The following is a 19,842-nucleotide window of genomic DNA, read 5'->3' on the forward strand; positions in this document are numbered from 1 at the left end:
CCCCATTTTTCTCGTCTCTCGCGAGCGAGAAAGAGCGGCTAGAGGAGCACAGCTATAGGGGTTATTTCGATTAACAGATGGTGTTAACGGTGGCCTAACATTCGAACTGCAGTCTTATACACCATTTCCCCAGCTGTTGGCGCGATAACAGTGCCAGAGCCCCAGAGAGTGAGAGACAGGGAGAGAGCGAAAGAGAGGGAGAGAGAGAGAGAGAGCAGAAGAGAGGGCGGCAGAGAAGCTTTCGCTGCTGCGAATTTTGGCGGCCACGCTGCCGGGGCAACTCCTGTTTTTCTTCCACAGAGCCGTCGACGTCGCAACTTGCCGCCATTTACTCTCCGTCCGCGCGGGGGCGCCACTCGCACTCGCACTCGCTTTGCAGCAAAAAGGACATTCCGCCGTCGCTTCGTGGCTCTGCTCACTCGGTTTTGGTTTTGGTTTCTGTTTCTGTTTCTGTTCCTGTTTCGGTTTCGGATTCGGACTCGTTTCAGCCCGAGATTCGATTCGAGATTCCGATTCCCGATTCCGATTTCGATGCTTGGCCCATAGTTTCAGTCGGAAAGCCAAAAAGCAGCCTGCCAGTCGAGAGCGCCTTTTCCAGAACCCAGAGCCCAGTACCCAGAGCCCAGTATCCAGAAAACAGAACTTCAGAGCCCTGAAGATTGGCACTTCCTTGCGTTTGGCGTTCGGCGTTCGGCGTTTAACGTTCAACGGTACCGCAGCGCGTTTTTATTACCGCCGCCGCCTTCGCTGCCTACGCATATACACATATATATAGATATTTGCCAAACATATATATGTGTGTATGCGCACACGGACATGCAGTGGTGTGCGTGCGGGGGGCGGGGGCATGCGTGAGTGTGTGTGTGCTTGGGCTGAGCGGTCGCGCGTGTTTAATTAATCATAAAATCCACGACAGAAACCGCAAAACTAAAAAGTAACTCGCCAAAAACAACACAGAAATAAAAACACTAAAACAAAAAAAAAAAAACACAGCCGAAATAAAGAAAGAGAAAGCTCGAGAGAGCGGGAGGGGGACGTCGGGAGGGGGGCGATAATGTGCAATAAACTCGATTCGGGACCCAAGTAACTCCAGTGCGAAATCCAATACTCTGCTTTGCCGTCGGCATCCGTGAGATACTTTACCCCAAAAAAGATGCCGACGAAAGGATAGTAAAATCAAAAGCTGCCCCACGGAGCAAGGCGCGCCCAAAACAGGTGAGTTCCAAATTATTATTAAGTTTTAATTTAATAATAAACAATTTTAAATTTTTATTCGCTTAACTCTAACTTTACAACCAGCCGAATGCTATTTAATTTTTTGTAAAGAAATGCTTTAAAATTAAATTGAGTGTAAAGAGTCTTGGACTCCTTTCCATTGCAATTAAATAGTAAATAGTAGTAAATAGCAATAACAAAAAGCGGAAAAGTGTAATTTTAATAGTCCCACCTTTAATAGTTTCATTACATTGAATTATACAGATCTTAAAATTTTGAAGAAGAATGGAACTTAAAAGAAAATAAACACATCATTTTAAAGATTAATGACTTAGTGCTTCATCGATGATTTTACGCTTTTATTTGCCCATATTTAAGAAAAAGAATCTATCTGGCTGCTAAAACCGCTAAACTAATGCACTTTAAATACAAATTATTACAATAAATCCAGCCATAACTTTAAATGTAAAATAAGAGTGAAAAGGAATATTAATAATATTTGAAATTAGCCCAATAGGGTTCTTAAACCATTTATAATAATTAAATTTTTGTGATAGCATGAACAATAAATGGTTAAAAAAAACACAACAGTTATTTTGCAGAAAAACAGCACTGCAATCTTGTCTCTACATATATAAATAAAACTGATTCCTTAAGAGTAGAATTAAGGAAATTTACATATAAACTAAACCACAAATTTCACTCTAAATATAAGTTATTAAAGTTTCAAATCGATTAAAATAAGACATACATAAGACCAGAAAGAACGCCTTAAATAAGTAGTGAAGTGATCCGGGATTGAAAGTAATAAAATTTAAGGGAAATATTGGGCATTAGGTCTCAAATACTTAATTCTGAGGATTTTGTGACAGTTTCCAACCCCTTAATGTTAGAGAGAAATCAGACTTGGTTTTCCATTTCCCTCAATATATTTATGTTCAGCAGAGTGTAAGGAAACTTTAATTTGATAGAAGTGTAATGTGTTTTACAAAGCAAGGCATAAAGTAAAATGAGATATTTTTTATTGCTGAAAATACCATTTTCACCCTTAAGTATCTTCTTTGCCTCCTTAACTTGCCGTATTGAAAATAACGAGATTAAAGTTTAAGAACATATAGAATCTTTAAGAAGCCTGTGTGAACAATAAGTATTGCCAAGATACTTAAATTTTAAACAGCTGCCAAATTACACATTTTTTTGTTATTATTTGTATTGTTTAATTTGTTTCAAATTTAAGTTTAATATCATTTAGAAGTACCTCTTTACTTACTATTGATTAGTTACATGCAATGCCGACTTTGTGTGCCTCTCCTTGAGTCTCAAAAAAAACATTACTGGTGAAGCTAAATATCCGTATATATATTTGTATATATTACTATTATACCATAAAGATATACATATTCTGATGCCAGTTGACATCCCTTGAGGTACACAAATGCCTTGGCTTTGATATATATATATACATTTACGAACACACTTGCCATTGGAGTAACCTACAAATTGGGGAATACATATACATATTGCACAAGATCGAAATTGAGCCTGGGGCCACTTTTCCGTAGTGCACCCCTGACCCGCCCCCTTCCGCTTCCCCGCCCCTTTGCCTTAACCCTTGGAGTAGCTAGATTATTTAACTTTGACACTTTATGCGAGGACATGCAACTGCAACGGAGCAGCCCGAAAGTTGCATGTTGAGCTTATGTCAAAGTTAACATAAATACAACTACTTTGTGCCCCAAAGGTGGGCACCCGAGTGGCGTGGCGGAGTCAAGGGGTCAAGGGGTCAAGGGGAGGGTCCGACACGAGACGTTCGATGCCGTGTCTTCGATGCGGAGTCTGTGCCCAAGGATATGACGGGGGATGTGGATGTGTGTGTGTGTTTGTGTGGTGTGTGCTTGTTATGCAATGACAACAACATAAGCAAGTCGAACAATATCCGAAGCCAACGCAAAACAGCAACAAGAGCATGTCAAGAAGAAAATTAACATAGAAAATCGAAGGCAATTGGGCGGGGGAAATGGGGGATTGGGCGGAGAAAGACTTTCATGGACAGTACCCATCTGGGGTTAAACGAAAAGATGACTGGTGTCAAGTCAGTGTGTCAAAGATACAGAGATACATGGGGCCAATGCAGCTGCTGGGCGAACAGTTCAATCAAGTCACAATTGATGCAACGCATGCCCGGCATAAATAATTCACAATCCTGCACTCTGCTGCAAGCCAGATACAAAGACACAAAGATACAAAGATATAAAGACATTTGGACAGGGGCCGAAAGAAATTTTCCCCAATAGCCAACGTGCATTTATTGTTTTATTGTTTTAATTAATTTATGAGTCGCGCGATTTCATTTTAGCGCGCAAAGAGCTTCTATTTTTTCTGTTCCCTCCTCGTTGGCTTGGCAATAAATTCATTTGTAAAAATTCGAAGCGCTTTTCATGCGGCCAGGCCAGTCTATCTCTCATTTTTCTCGCCTACCATTTGGCTTTGTATATTTGATATAAAATTTATTTTCATTTTAATAATAAATACGATGACAGCAGCAGCGAGGAATACTGAGGCAAACGAGCCAAGTGGCCGCAGGACGGATGAAATATTTATTTTGTGTTATGACAGAAATGTGCGGCCATAGACGCTATATAAAAATGTATCTATGGGATACACCCTTCCCTTCTTACCTTACAGAGCACGGCATATTTTGTATCTTTTGAATGCGAATATTTGGCGAAAATGTTTTTATTATTCGCAGCGTGATTCTGTAATGTGGGCCATTGAATGAATGTGTCAGCATGCGAATCTATCTATGCATCCAACTGTCTATATATCAATCCATCTCGCAAAAGTTTCAGTCTATCGGGGTCTTCAAATATGCTGCTATATCATGCATTTCTGCATTTGTGAATTTCCAATTTAATTCCGCTCGCTAATTCAATAAAACGCATAAATTGTATTTTTATTGCTTATTCGCTGAGCAAGTTTATTAGTTAAATTCCAATCTAACACTGTTAGAACCTGCCCGATTTTGAGTTGCCTTTTTATTGTTTTCTGTCGGGGTAATAAACCAAATTCAATTCATATTAATCAAAACAAATTTGGGATTGGCTGGCCTGTGCTAAATTACGGAAATGAATAACGCAAAACTCGACGGAATTAATAACGAAATCCATTTACTAAATTTGATTTTATTCCGGATCTACATGACTTGTTGCGGAATGACTAATTATAAATGAAATAAAATGGAAAATGTATAGACTCAATTAATACTGTAATTCAATACGATAATAGCATTTTAATTTAAAACTAATTAATCCCATTAATGAAGTTAATGAAAATACAGAATAAATTAGAATTTGGAAATTTCTATTCGGCTTTAATTTAAATTTAATGTATTCAAGAAAATATAATCCTAACAATTTAATGGAGGGGTTATAAGATCATCAAGCTTAACATTATTAATTTGTTATCGATGTTATTAAATTTGAATTGAATTCTTGATATTCTTAGAACTTTTGTAACAGTTCAAATCCATATATTTTATTATTTTTATTTAATATTTTATTTTATAATTCTTTTGTTCCAAAAGCAAATGTATTTATTAATTATCAGTCAGAAATATAAATAGTGTTTGAATGATATTTGAAAACTTTTATAAATGTGTCGCACTTTAAAGTGGTAGTCTTAAGGAAAGTTTAGAATGCCATGGTATTTTTTGGTAAGCGCACTATGGAATAAATAAATGCTTTGCTATTGCTTTCATTTGCTTTTACAACATTCAAAAATACCCAAACAATTGTTAAAGATCTCTTTAGTGTATAAAATTGGCTTGTCTGACTTCCTGTAAAAATACAACTCAAAAATGGTAACTAAATCCCCTTCGTTGTCTCTTTTAATTGCCAAAAATGGAATCACGAAAGGGCCGAAACAAAAGGTGGCTACTTGAATGCAATTACTTCCTTCGTTTATGAGTAATTAAAACGAAACGAGAGCGAGGTGAGATTGGCAAAATATCAAAAATGGCCATCGATGTGTGTGGGGGCGGTGAGCGGGGGGGGGATAAACAAGTGTTCAAGCTGATATGCATGTGTGTGTGTGTGTGTGTGTGTGTGCGAGTGCCCTGGTACTTTGCATAGATTGTCCACTTTAGATTAAGCCATGAATAATTTATGTGCGTCTCTTATGATTTTAATTGTTTGCAATGGCAGCTTAACAACTCCACCAACCCTGTATTATTCCTTTCAAACAAAAACGAAATGGAAGGAAGAAGAAACGAAACGAGGCGAAAGCGGAGGCAAAAACAGAAAACAAAGTAGCGCCCCAAAAGCAAATGCAAAACAATACAAATTCATCTACAAGCCTCCCGACTGGACTGCCCTGTTTGTGTGTAGTATCTGTGTGAGCCAGAGTATCTCAGTATCTCTGTATCTGTATCTGTATCTGTATCTGGCATTGCCTCCAAGTTTTACCTCTTCCCAGGCCGCATTCATTCATTTCAGACCCTTTGACTGCCACCCAGACATTTGCATTTCCCCTTACACAGATACACTTTCGCAGAGGTGTGTGTGGTGTGTGTCTGTGTGTGTGGCGCTTAACCCCCCGCCGGCTCAACTGGTTGAACCGTCGTTGACCGTCGCCGCCGCCGTCGTCTGGCAGCGTTCCATTTCGCTTCTTTCTCAAAAATTATATGAAAATTATACCAATTCAACTCATAAAATTTTTCCAGCTTAATAAATTTGCAGACATTTTGTAAGGGACCCCTGGGCACTGGGAACTTGGCTTCGTTGTCGTCATTGGCTGCCCCTTTGCCACGAATGTACATGGTTTGCGTTTGGGAACCGGGGCTTTTTCATGCAAAATGGTCAATGGTGTAGTGGCTTTAAACCCCCTCCACCTCCACCTCCCCCTCCAACCCTCACTACTCCACACCATACATGAATATATACACACATCGGGGGAGCGTTAACCAGACGCAGTTGCCTTGCTTAAGCGAAGCTCATAAATTTGCCCCAAACAATTTCCCACTTTTTTTTTTTCCGTTGTGCTTCTTCAACCGTTTTTATTTCCCATATTTTCTTTGGCTTTTTTGGAAAGTCAATTCAGTAGGAGGACAAAAAGCGTGGGGTTGGAGTTTTTTCTAAAAACTTGGCATATGTCAGGTGAAACTGGAGTGGCTATTTATCAGACAATCCTCCGAAAGGTTCTATGGCAAATAACTGAATGTCTGGTTTTCTATTAAAAAAATGTAAAACATTTAAAAACGAATGTTTTAAGAAGGTATCATAATAATTAAGTATAAAATTTGGGAATGAAAGAAGAATAAAAATACTTTTGTGGATTAAAAGGATTAGAAATACAATTGTAAGTTAAGATGACTTTTAAAATCCTTTTAATTCACAGCGGTATTTCTATGAATATAAGTATACTGATTTAACACATTTTTTGTTTTTAGTTCTCTAATAAAAGCTTATTGCTCTCATGCAACATAAATAAACTCAATGCATGCACTTATACTTTTAATTTATATACTGGTATATATAATAATATATATGGTTGAATGTTGATTTCAAAATCGGCTTTCAGAGCAGAAAAATTATGCTGTAACTTCCGTCAGGCTGTCAGAATTGGCGCTAGTCGCCCCGAAAATCGGCCCAATTAAGTGATATCCGACGATGGACTGGCAGTCGGGCATAGTCGTGTTCGATTGACGGTTGAAACAACAGACTTCAATCAAGATCTCGCATTCCCATTTCCCTTTTCTACCCGCTTGTCTTCCCAAGTGTCTGTTTACGTTGGCTTCGGGTTCATTCATTCGATGGCTCCCAAAACAGAGCATACCAATTGGCCCCGGATATATTGGGCGGTGCCATCAATCAATCAAGCGAATTGCCACGAATTTTGATCAATATCCGCTGAGGAGTGCTGGTCGAGGGGGCAAAACAGCATATATACTCAACCATAATTCACGATTGAGTCGAATGATTGACGCCGTGTTGATTCCGAACTTTACTTTGCAAACGGTGCCTGGGAGATCCCAAAAAGATTTAGAGTTCCTTTCGATAGGCTGGGACCACCTGCTGGCAGGAAACTTTGGCCATTCCGAATTTCCATCGGCTTTTCCGTGGAGTGACAAAGGAAAGCTGAAAGCCTGAAACTTTTTTGATGGAATCCCCACCGCAGACTCTTAAAGCTCCTCGAGCAGGAGGTTGCCAAGGCAATTGCGGAAGTTTTATGTTTTGGGCTGTGCGTAAATCGCTCAAGAAATCAGCTCAAGTGGAATAAGTTGTGGCCCGGCTCACTTTAGTTTCGGTTAACACTTTCGCCCAGGCCCCGACTTTGATTCTTGGGCCAGCTCCACCTTGATTCACCACCCTCACCCCCCACCTTCCCCTGCATTAAACAAATTGATTTCCGATGAGTCCATCGGCATTGATAGAAATAGTGGAGTCGATGTGTGTGCGCCGATGATTTCGAGTGCGTCGAATCGATATGGCCACGCATTGTATCTGTATCTGTATCTGTATCTGTATCTGAATCTATATGTGCATCTGTGTCTGGCGAGTGTTTACCTTTGCCAATAAATTCTGTTAATTGCCGGGAAATAATCATAAAGCAATCGGCCGTAATGCGGATGGGATACCCATGCAAGCCTTATTTTCGGGGCTTCGGGGACTCGAATTCGGGGGAATCGAGAATTTGTGGCCCTGTTGAAAGTGTAACTCAGAAACGGTGTGGAATTATGTTGAAATCGATTTGCTCCGGAAATTTATGCGGCGCGTACATCGAGCACTTTAGTTGGGATTGGGCAACCGAGGTAGTAGTTCCTCAAGTTGGCCATTCATACATATACCATCTCAAGTCCGACAGAATGTATACTAATTCTTGGTCAAGTTCGCTCAGAAATGCTTACCACAATGAATGTTGGTGTTTGGGAGGCAGGTGTTTCATCTTCCTCGCAGGACGACGAATCTTTATCAAACAGCGATCCAATATCCGGCTAGCCCTGGACTTTCCCAGTTTTACAAAGTCTGCGTTGCAGAGTCCATATTAGAGGGACATATCTGTCTACCTCATTTGGGTATGGTCTTGTTAGTTAATGCCTCAAAGTAAATCAGAATTTAAGTATTATCTCAAAAACTGTAAGAGGCAGGGATTTGGGATACAACATTTTAAATTGACCATGCATTCCGGTCTATAACTATCGACACACTTAATTAAACGATTCGGAATTTAAAGTCAAACTTAGTTATGCCTTAATGAACCTTTTTCACAACAGGTGACGCTTTTCACTGTAAGCCTATCAGCGAAATTAAAATTGCTGGCGCCATCTGCCGAATGAAAATCAATGTTGATTTTCCTTTTAGCTTCAAAATTTATTTATGTTTCAGTTCGATGGAAGTAGACTGACTATTCCCTTGCAGCTCAGACTTGCTAGTACATCATGACCCTCTTTTGTCGCCGCTGAACGGATTGCTTTGAGAGGGGTTGTACATATCTCGATAGCCGATATCTGCCGGCGTCAGGTAAATTAGGTGGAATTGCTCGATAGATTCGAGGCACAAATGCAATCATCTGGGTAGGCCCAAAGTTATGCTGAGTGATTCCGTGTAATAAATCAATAAATTACCCACTCTTACGCGAATCACTCAGGCAAAGCTCTTTTGGGTTCCTCCAACCCGGTCAGGAGTCCACTCCAACTCCGTAATATCCAAATTCTCACTCCAGCCGCGAATCCAGATCGGGGGCTGATATTAAGTTATACGCGACTAACCATATGCGCCCTGTTCATTTATTCAACGTCTAAAATTGCGACACGCCGCTATTCATATATTCAAAAAAAATTTATCATAAAGTCTGACCGGGCACTTCTTACGTGACGATCCGGCCATATGCATATATCTTTATCTTGGTAAATTACACTGCGCAACTTGCATTTGATGTGGATAATTTGGCCCAATTCTAGTGGGCTTTCAAGTGAGGGAACCCATTAGTCTTCAGTTTTTCATCAAAGAAAAACTGATAACAAAACTTAGTCAGTCCAAGCATTTCAAAGTTAATTTGTATATATTCGTTTAAAAGATTAAAATTAAAGCCATAATAAACATAATAAACTTATTTAAAATATTTATCTATTTGAAATCAAGTATTTTACACATATTTTAAGTATATGTATTGTATTTATAATATATCTTTATTTATTTTTACTGTTAAATTGCTTAAATCAGTATATAGTAATGTAAATTGTATGTTTAAGTGAATTGTATTTTTATTTAATAAAAAAAAACCTTCGTTTGGAACTTTTGTTGATTAGTGTTACTAGCAGGAAAATGGGAAATCGTTTCTGAAAAGATTTTCCCTATATCTTCTCCCCTTTCGTTGCCAGGGTGCAGTCCATGAACAGACTTCAGCGGCAATTGGGATCAGGAGGTGAGCGCTTCCGATCGAGAGGATAATGTGTTCAATATTTCGCAACCGCATCAATTACCGTGGGACTGGCAGCACCAGGAGCGGCAGCGGCGAGCGGGAAAGGGACCGGGATCGGGACAGGGATAGGGAAAGGGAGCGGGATAGGGACGCCCTGCTGGCCAAGGAACTGGATGCGGACAGCAACAACAATGGCACTGAGCCCCAAATGGAAGCGGTTCCCGAGTCCGACACGGAACGGGACATGGTCGAGGAGCACGGCGATGGCGATGGCGGTGGCGATTGCGAGGGCGAGGGCGAGGATCAGGAGCCGGAGAACAGCAACGAGGCCTTGGACCTCTCGCTGATCTCGTCCAGCGGATCGAGGGGATCGCTGCCGGGCAGCGGTCACGTCTCGCTGGAGGCTCTACAACATACCAAAGTGGCGGTGGCCCAGTTCGCTGCCTCGGCGATGGCAGGTGGTGGTGGTGGCCACCAGTCGCCCGACCTGGCCATGGTGCAGTCCACCATCTTCAATGTGCAGCGGCAGCACCTGATGCAGCTGCAGCTCATCCAGCACCTGCAGAGTCAATTGAAAAGGGCCGAGGCAGCCGCCTTGGGCAGGCAGACCCACAGCGACGAGGAGGAGGATGAGCCAGAGCCACAGTCGGAGCCAGAGCCAGAGTCCAAGAAGCTGCCAGCCAATGGTCTTAAGGAGGAGGAGGAGGAAGAGCCGGAGCAGGAGCTGCAGCAGGAACAGAAGCGGCGGCTGGAGGAGAGTTCAAAGACTGAGACAAAGAGGGCTACTGAGGAGAGAAAGGCGGAGCCGGAGGGCTACCAACCCCAACCCATGATGTGCGACATCAGCTCGAGCCTGGCCTCGAGCATCATCACCAACCACGATCCCCCGCCAGCGCCCAACGAGCCCAACTGCCTGGAGATGCTGCAGCGCCGTACGGAGGAGGTGCTCGACTCGGCCTCGCAGAGCCTGCACGCCGCCCAGATGCAGGAGGAGTACTCGGAGTATGCCTCCAAGGAGGCCCAAAGTCGCGGCGAGATCTTCAAGCACCGCTGCAAGTACTGCGGCAAGATCTTTGGCAGCTACTCGGCCCTGCAGATCCATCTGCGCTCGCACACCGGCGAGAGGCCCTTTGTGTGCAACGTATGCGGCAGCAAGTTCACCACGAAGGGCAACCTGAAGGTCCACTACCAACGGCACACGCAGATCTTTCCGCCCATGCTGCTGCCGCCTGGTGTGGCGCCCAACGTGGGGCATTCGGGTCAGGGTCAAGGGCAAGCGCCGGCCGAGCAGTACCCCATTCGCCTGCCTTTTGTGCCGCCAGTGGCACCGGAGCAGCTTCAGCCCCAAGTGGAGGAGCCGGAGGAAGTCAGGCAGGAGATTCCCGCCCAGCAGGCCGAAGATCTCAGCAAGCCAGTGGTGAAGGAAAATGAGAAAGTGAAAGAGAAAGAGAAGGAGAAGGAGAAGTCTCACTCCCCCGTGGAGCGTGTCAGGACGCCCAATGAGGTTAAGCCAGTGGTGGCGGCACTACCCTCACCGGAGAAGCCCGACAAGGAGGTCACCAAGCCGTTGGTGACCCCGTCACGACGAAACGGTTCCGTGCGCAAGCGACAGACGAGCAGTGCTGGAAGTCCGCCTCAGGAGGACCGCGAACGGGATCTCGCCGAGCATCTGCACATAGCCAAGCTGGTGAGACGCTCCTCGGCCAGCAGGGAGTCTCAGCCGGCGGAGTACTCCCTGGCCCAGATGGAGCGCATCATCGACAAGTCGTGGGAGGACCTCATCGAGATCGACAAGACGTCGGAGACGTCGAAGCTGCAGCAGCTGGTGGACAACATTGAGAACAAGCTGACCGATCCCAACCAGTGCATCTTCTGCCAGAAGGTGATGTCCTGTCGCAGCTCCCTCCAGATGCACATCCGGACGCACACCGGCGAGCGTCCCTTTCGCTGCAAGATCTGCGGCCGGGCCTTCGCCACGAAGGGCAACCTAAAGGCGCACATGAGCATACACAAGATCAAGCCGCCGATGCGGAGCCAGTTCAAGTGCCCTGTGTGCCACCAGAAGTTCTCCAACGGCATCATCCTGCAGCAGCACATTCGCATCCACACCATGGACGATGGCAGCGGTGGCCAGGCAGGTGCTGGTGCTGGTGCTGGTGCTGGTGCCCCCAATCCCGGCGAGGCTGAGCGGTTGGGCATCGAGGATCAGAACTCCAACAAATCGATGGGCACTTCGGACACGCTGGACTTCTCCACCACCATTTCGGACCACTCGGGTCAGAGGTCAGAGTCCTCGCAGGGCGGCGACTTCGATGAGTTTATGACCATGGACAGCACTGACGACTCCAGGGATAACTCCAGTGCAGCCACGGCCACGCCGCATCCACTGGAGAGGGACAGGGACAGGGACAGGGAGAAGGAAAGAGAGAGAGAGAGGGAGAGGGAACGCGATCGGGAACGGGAACGGGAGCGAAGGATGCCCAACGATGGCTCCGACGAGCGGTCCCATTCCAATCCCGATCTGGCTGGAGGACGCAGTGAGAGCGGGGAAATGCCGGCCATGGATCTCTCCTCGCCCTCCTCAGCCTCCGGCCGAATCTTCGGATCCGGGCTGCCAAACGGCACCGCCTGCGGAGGATCAGGAGGCGGTGGCCTTCCCATGCTCGGCATGCCCATGCCCCCAAATCTTCTGCTCATGGCCGCTGCCCGCGAGGAAATGCACGCTCTAGGTCACGCTCATGCCAAATTCCCGCTGCTGCCCTTCGGTCCACTTGGATTTATGGGTGAGTAATGCATATCTATTTTAATATTTATTTAAGACTATGGTCTAGTTACTTTTCGAATATACCTCCTTTTGAATTATGAAAGTTAAAAGTCAAAAGTGTTAAGACTGGTGACATTTTGCCACCCAATTTAAAGATTCAAGTTCACAAGTTATAAAACATTCTGACAAATCTTGTAAAGCATTTGCTTTAGAAACTGATATGAACTCACTTACATATGTAGAATATTTCAAAGCTGTGATCAGTTTGTTCAGCCTTTACTAGAAAAAGAATCTATTAAGAACTCAAGTACTTATAAACTTTCTTAAATCAATTCCGCCAATTAGATTCACATTTCATGGGAATCCTATGCAACCCCATTGCCGTATAGTTTTATTTAGCCAACAAGTCCAAAGAGGTATAAATATAAATCCGGCAAACTGCGTCGTGACATTAACTTTCTTCTCCATCCGCCGGAGGATGCGAGATGACAAAGCCTCTTTGTCTGCCACCTTTGACCCCGTCAGCGTTTGCCAAGCAGCTCGCAGTGGCAGTGCGATAAATCTGCGATCTGGGCGCGACATAACTCAATTGGAGCGCGACAAAGCATTCGCCAGAGCACTTGGCACCACTCCGGCCAGCTCCATCCCAATCCATGCCCGATATGCCTATGCCAAATTCCGCAATTTATTTATAAACATTGGCGCATTCTTGAATCCGCGACGCTGGGGCGCAAGCGATCGAGCAGCGATCTGTCGCCTCATTATGTCACAAACTTTTACGCGGACGGATATTTATTGTATCGCGGCGATCGCGGCAGCACGTGGCGGGAATTATGTGTCCCCCACTGACCTCGCGAGTAACTCTTTGTCTGCATCTGGGCATCATGCTGATCCCGATCCCTAACCCGCCCTCATCCGCAGGTCTGCACCCGCCCCCCAATGTGTGCAATCTCTGCTTCAAGATGCTACCCAGCCTGGCCGCCTTGGAGAGCCATCTGCAGAGCGAACATGCCAAAGAACCGGCGACGGGCCACGCCCACCGCCCCCACTGCACTGACGCTGGATCGCCGTACGGCGCCAAGGTGAGTGATATATATGTTATAGATTTATCCAAAGCATTTGCAAAGGTCAATCAGAATAGACAAATTATAAATAATTTAATTCCCTTGATTTATCGCCGATTTCTCAATGTCACGTTAAGTTTTGACATAAGGTTAGACTAAATTTACCATCTCCATAGCTTGTTAGAATTTATCTATCTTTAAACTCACAGCTAGATACAAATTTTCGGTTAAAGTTTGTCGGCAAAGAGAAAATTACAAAGAAAAGTTCGCCTGCAAAGAATAGTCGTTTTAAATTTAACAGCACATTGAGAAAACCAATTTGCTTCTTGTTAACTTTCTCTTGCATTTTACAAACTTCAAACTTAACATGACATTGAGAAATCGGCCAATAGTCACTGTGATACTGCTCACAAGGCTAATAGTTTGGAATTGAGTTAAATTACTGTTACGCAAATATTTATTTTCCTTATGTCATGTTAGAGTTTATATATCTTCAACTTTTTCAATTTATAACTTTAACATGACATTGAGAAATCGGTTCTTACATAATGTGATCCTGGCTGCAAGGCTGATACTTTGCCTAGACCAACGAATTATAAATGTTTCCCCAAATATAGGAAAGCTCATATTATGACAAGCATAATAATTCACGGGTTCATTTAATGAATAAGCCTCACTTAGTTAAAGCACTGAGTTTCCCTTTCCGAAGCAGCCCACTAATCACCTCCATAGTTAACTATTGAGCGGCATTCCCTGCCCCAATATGGTGGCACTTACATCACATCCAGACAGCCTAATCCCACCTCAACTCTCGCTTTGAGAACCAGTGCCATCTGGCAGCGAGAGTTGCCTTGGTCATGATTAATTAAAATGTTCACGGGTTCAGACCGCTCCCGGGGTTGGCTTGATTTGGCCAAATATGGATGGAGCACAGCCCGTTTTGGCCGCGACCATACAAATTATGAGCACATTATTAATTGCCCGTCGAGTTCGCCTCGTCTTATTATGAAGAAATTGTGGCCAACTTGCATAGCTTGCCTTAATTGTTGGCGTTCCGCTTTGCGGCCTGCACTCGGCCAAGTTGGAGCTGGAAGCCCAGACTCCAAGTCTCCCAGACTCTAAGTTCATCCACTGAGGAGGGAGAAAGAGCTTTAAGTGCCCCGATTACATCGCCCAACAATGCCAATTATTTATTAAAGTGCGTTCGCTACTGCGGCGAACGGAGTGGTTCTGCTGTGGCTGCCCATAATTTAAGTACAAATGCGAGTATTAATATTTATTTCTGGCCGGGGCACGCAGTGCGGCATTGTCTCTCTATGACTAATGACATCGTTCATTATGGCTTACATTCTTGGAGAATTTCCAAAATTGAAAGCGAACATCTCGGGACAGGACGGAATTTGAGAGCTCTTCGCAGGGGCGGTTCTTATAATTGGAAGTGCAACAAAAACTATAGATGGATATTTATAATTAACAATAAAATCTTGATGGATCATATAGCTTGGCTTTAAAAATGCATATAAAATTATAAAAAAAGGTCCTACATCTCTAGATTATAATTGGATTTAAGGACTTTAATAATTTAATAGATTGTTAAATGCAAAGGCAATTTAAAAACACAATTTTGAAATCTTTTCGCGTTCATTGTTACTAGCAATAAGAGTCAAGATCTTTAGACCCCATATTATTATTATTATTTATTAAATATGTCTATATAATGTCCTAATTTTATTTAGAGCCGTTAATGGTTTGTTTTACATCAATCAATCTGCTTAAGACATCTTAAAAAAGAACTTTGAAAATAAAGGGGTCTAATTGTCTTTTGTTGGCAAAGTATTTAACTTTAATTCAATTGAACATTAGTGTCTATATTACAATACCTTCGAACTGTGTAAGATATGAATCACAAATAGATCTAAAAAATGAGTTTATTATTGTCTTTACTCGGCTTGAACTCAAAACACCCAAAAATTGTGTTAGATCTTTGCTTATATTTGTTTGAACCCTAATACTTGCAGAACCGCTCCCTTGTTGCCTTCTTTATTGCGGTCGAAATGGGAGTGCAGTGTAAATGTCATAACATTTTCAGTTGGTAATCAGCAAGTCCCTAGTTTCCCCCTGGCATCGCAAGTGCAGAGACAGACAGACAGACAGACAGCACTTGTGCCCCTTCATCTGAGTATTGGACTGGCCACGTTTCGCTTTGCTCGCTTAGCACATTGTTGATGATCTAGAAGAAGATGCAGACGAACATCGGATCGGAATGGTTTGGGAGTTGGAGATTGGGCTGGGAATCGGCATCATCTTTTGGGCTTGAAATTTCTAAATGATTCAAAAATCTTAAGTAATTACGAGAATGCATTATGATGATGCGAAATTTACGACTTCGTCTGGTATGTTTTCGCTCTGGATCGGGGCGCAGTCTGTTGGGTTTTTTTTTTTTTTTTTTTGTTTTTTTTTGGTAGGGAAGGGATATATGTAGAGGAGCCTGTGCCGGATCGGTGACGGTGTGTGCGATGCATTCAATGCAAATAAATTATGCTACGCTTTATGCAAAATTATTTAATCTTTTGTTCGTCGCGTCTGCTGGGGATACCGAGTGGCACCACAAAAGTTTCCGTGCTATCCCTTCATCCCATCTATCCATCCATCCAACCATCCATCCATCCATCCATCCATCCCTTTGTACAGATTCCCCCTGTTGGCGAACAATTGTTTAGCCATAAAAATATGAGACCCGGCGGCATCGTCTGCCAGAGATAATTAGTAGGCATTATTACACGCGATGGCATAGAAAAATTGTAAATTATGTTTTTGGCTCAAAAATAAGATTATTAAGAGGCGCGAGTCTGCGGCATGAAGAACGGCACATTTAACTGAAAATGCGCAGAAATTAGCGCCCGTCGCGAAAGTATCTCGCCCCGTAACTTTGCTATCCCATCGCATTTCAGCTCACTCTCAATCCAAATCTGTTTGCAAAGAAGCCGCCTTCGTTGACGTCGTCGTCGTCATCGGGTGACAAGATGCCGGAATCCTCCTCTGCCCTGCCCTTTGCCCCCGAAGTTGCCCCGGCAACGTCCATCAAAGAGGACCCCGATCAGGAGCCTTTGTCGGTGGAGGAGGCTGGTTCGGCAGGAGAAGGATCCGGCACTGGAGCCGGGTCTAATTATGCGCCGGAGGCAGGTGATGCCGAGCAGTCACTGATGAAGATGCAGCTCCGTAAGTTACTATGGTCATCCTAGACTCCGTCTAGAATTTTAAGAGTTTCTCCCCGATCAGATGCCCACCGCTTTCCGGCCAGTCCGCTTGACTTTCAGCAGGCTCTGATGTCCGCAGGACCTCCGACCTCCAGTTTGGATCCTCCGGTGAACAACAAGCACTTTTGCCACGTCTGCCGCAGGAACTTCAGTTCGAGTTCGGCTCTCCAGATCCACATGCGCACCCACACGGGCGACAAGCCCTTCCAGTGCAATGTGTGCCAGAAGGCCTTCACCACCAAAGGGAACCTAAAGGTAATGCCCGGGCAACTCATCTAGATTCTGGACATTTTACTCAATTGAGTGCCCGCCGTTGCTTTTGTTTTTTTTGTTTTTAATTTTCAGGTGCATATGGGCACACACATGTGGACGAATCCGACCTCGCGGCGAGGGCGTCGTATGTCCCTGGAGCTTCCCATGCGACCTGGTCCGAACTCGGGATCTGGTCATCCTGGATCGAGTGCCGAGCAGGAGTTCATGCAGCGACGACCGGAGCTCTTCTTTCCCTACCTGCCGCCCTTTTTCAACGGACTGACGCCAAAGGTAAGATCGTTTGATTTATCTTCTGTGATATATAATATATATCCAGTTTAATGGCCTTATTTTAAGCATTTACGTTAGTAATAAGGGGTTAATCCAATTAATTGGTAGATACTAACTAGCTATTAGTTTGATATTAACTGACAATTGGTTAAATATTTACTGCAATTAAATCCAAATCTGAATCATTATTTAAAACATTTACCTAAATAGTCAAGATAAATATTAAATAAATATTAAATGTCAGATAGTTCGACTAACAATTAATTAATCTCTAACACTCAGTTAATCGTTGCTGCTTAATAGCTATTAAGCCCCATTACAAAATAAATATAAACATATAAATATAAACAAATAAACCAACAGTTAAATTATAACTGTCAATAAGTGAATATTAATGCTTACTTATATTTTTACAATCAATGAGTTTGTTATTTACTTATATATACTTAAATATTAACTCGCAGTTAAATATAAACCAACACTTAGACATTTACTAATATTCAATTTCTTAGGAATATATATCTTTACTTTCTCTGCACTTTCCTTCTATTTGTCAGCCTGGTGAATTGAGTCCCGGCGCCTTTCCCAATATTCCCCCGCCGCCCTTCGCCAACGGCGGGAAGTATCCCTATCCGCCCGGACTGCTGGGATTCCCGGGCTTCCTGGCCCAGCATCCCTACGGAATGGAGCGGAGGAGCAGCAGCAAGTCACCCACGCCAGAGCCGGCTCAGAGTCCTTCACTCAGAGAGGACGAGGGATCCGGGAATATCTGGCATCCCCTGAGTCGCATCAAGGTGGAGAGCAATCAAAACGAGGGAATGGTAATGGGATTGGGAATGGGAGCCTTTAACGATCAGGAGGATCAGGCAGATACGGAGGCGGAGATCACTGGCGGGGACAACGAGGAGTCCGAGTCCAGAGATGCGGAGAAGTAGAAGAACTGATGAGATCTTAGTCTTGGAACACACATGGTTTTTTGTGGAGTACATATCTTGAGCATTACCCTTACGCTAAGCTTCAACTAGCACTGACACAAACACAAACTCAAACTCAAAATCAAACCCAAACACACCCCCAACCCAGCACACATATACGAATATATCCTTTGTGTCTATACATATATATAGTACGATTAATTGATAGCGATCTTCAAGGCATTTAAATGCATTAAGTTTAGCCGGTAAGTTGTAAAAAATAGCGGATCGAGGAACGAACTTGGCTGGGGAATCTGGGTGACTCCTCAACCGGATCAGGCAGGCTGCGAGGTCGGAACTTAACTAATTGTATGGCTATACCTAGATATATTTAAATACATATAACGATAAATACACGTAATGTAAACTGTGGTAGTTGCATATAAAAAATTGAAATCGAAATACCGAGAAAAAACCGCGACAAAAATGATCAAAAATAAAATAAAGCCGGCGTGCGAAATTGCAAAGAAAATGTTGTGACGTTTCTCTTCCGGGAAGTGGGCAGCATTCCGCCAGAGATCGGGGATCGGGGATCGGGGATCGGGATTGGGATCACATTAGCGATGGATTCAATAAATTCATGCAAATTGGCAGCTTTGGTAAGTGCGCCTCCTCCGATCGTGCCACATGCCACGCGCAGCCCATTCATCATCCCATTCCCCTTGATGACGAAGACGCCCTCGCCTCGAAACATTTACCACCATCCCCACGGTCACTCCCAACAGATGTTTTCTTTTTGATTCATTTGCCCAGACAAATGTTGGTCGAAGTGTCTCTGTGTCTCTGAGTCTCGCTAACTTTTAATTATTCCCTTGTCATTTTGGCAGCGCCTCTTCCCGCGACGACGACAATGCAACGAATAATAATTTCTAGACCGCAACAACTTGATGTCGCCGCGAATTATAAATGTTCGCCAAATATGACAGGCGCTGTCTGCCAAAACAATAGACTCGACCCGATGCTCTCGAACAAAGTATACCGGGTAAATGGCTCATGTGGGGCACAGGGTGAATTATAAATTCCCCATGAAATAATTGAGAATTAAGAAAGATTTAAGTGCTTAAGAGAATATATGCTTACCTTAAATATAGGAATTTTCAACAGCCAGCATCATAAGCATCATAATTAATTAAATAATAGCCTTCGTACAAAAATATAGTTAATTCACTTCTCATTGAAATTTTAAAGACGTGTTGGAATTTAGACATACAAAAACATCAATACATTAAATAGGGGTGCCAATATAAATAAGTAATTGGCCAATTCGCCTGCTTGTTCGGAACATTAAAACATAATCATGTTTGTTATATGTACTGAAATGTAGTGATATGTTCACTATTTGTATTTAGCTGTAAAAAGAATGTACAAAAATAAAATAATACATTTTTTGAGTGTTTGTGTTTTATTAGACTTTTTTTCGAACACATAAAGTACACGATGTTTTATACTGTGTGTGTGTGTGTGTAAAACATGAAGTGCTTTTGAAAATAAAATACTCAACATTTAATTTTAAACATGTTTAGCACAGGTGGAATAGTATAATGTGTGTATCGAAAATTTTGATATAAAACTTAAGTGTTGCACTTAGTGTGTTATTTTATGAACCC

The 19,842-nt window shown here is 43.3% G+C and overlaps 1 protein-coding gene across 2 annotated transcripts; it reads left to right on the forward strand.

Moving 5' to 3' along the window:
* The first annotated feature begins 264 nt into the window (after window positions 1–264).
* LOC128262078 (homeotic protein spalt-major) lies at window positions 265–18,701 on the forward strand. 2 transcript variants are annotated; one of them, XM_052996120.1, is made up of 8 exons: window positions 265–710; window positions 917–1,215; window positions 9,593–12,416; window positions 13,319–13,479; window positions 16,413–16,680; window positions 16,741–16,973; window positions 17,064–17,261; window positions 17,819–18,701. In XM_052996120.1, the coding sequence occupies exons 3-8, from the start codon at window positions 9,662–9,664 to the stop codon at window positions 18,194–18,196; spliced, it is 3,993 nt and encodes a 1,330-aa protein (XP_052852080.1). In that variant the 5' UTR covers window positions 265–710; window positions 917–1,215; window positions 9,593–9,661; the 3' UTR covers window positions 18,197–18,701. The 2 variants fall into 2 exon arrangements, with proteins under 2 accessions (XP_052852080.1, XP_052852079.1); XM_052996119.1 differs by having other exon boundaries at window positions 265–1,215.
* The last annotated feature ends 1,141 nt before the right edge of the window (window positions 18,702–19,842 follow it).

Source organism: Drosophila gunungcola, unplaced genomic scaffold, assembly GCF_025200985.1.
Source record: "Drosophila gunungcola strain Sukarami unplaced genomic scaffold, Dgunungcola_SK_2 000001F, whole genome shotgun sequence".
Taxonomy (NCBI): domain Eukaryota; kingdom Metazoa; phylum Arthropoda; class Insecta; order Diptera; family Drosophilidae; genus Drosophila; species Drosophila gunungcola.

Coding starts and splice junctions, on each gene's coding strand:
- LOC128262078 (XM_052996119.1), top strand. CDS start 9,662: ATGTGTTCAATATTTCGCAACCGCATCAATTACCGTGGGACTGGCAGC. Junction 12,417..13,318: donor CGGTCCACTTGGATTTATGG/GTGAGTAATGCA, acceptor CCTCATCCGCAG/GTCTGCACCCGCCCCCCAAT. Junction 16,974..17,063: donor CCACCAAAGGGAACCTAAAG/GTAATGCCCGGG, acceptor TTTAATTTTCAG/GTGCATATGGGCACACACAT.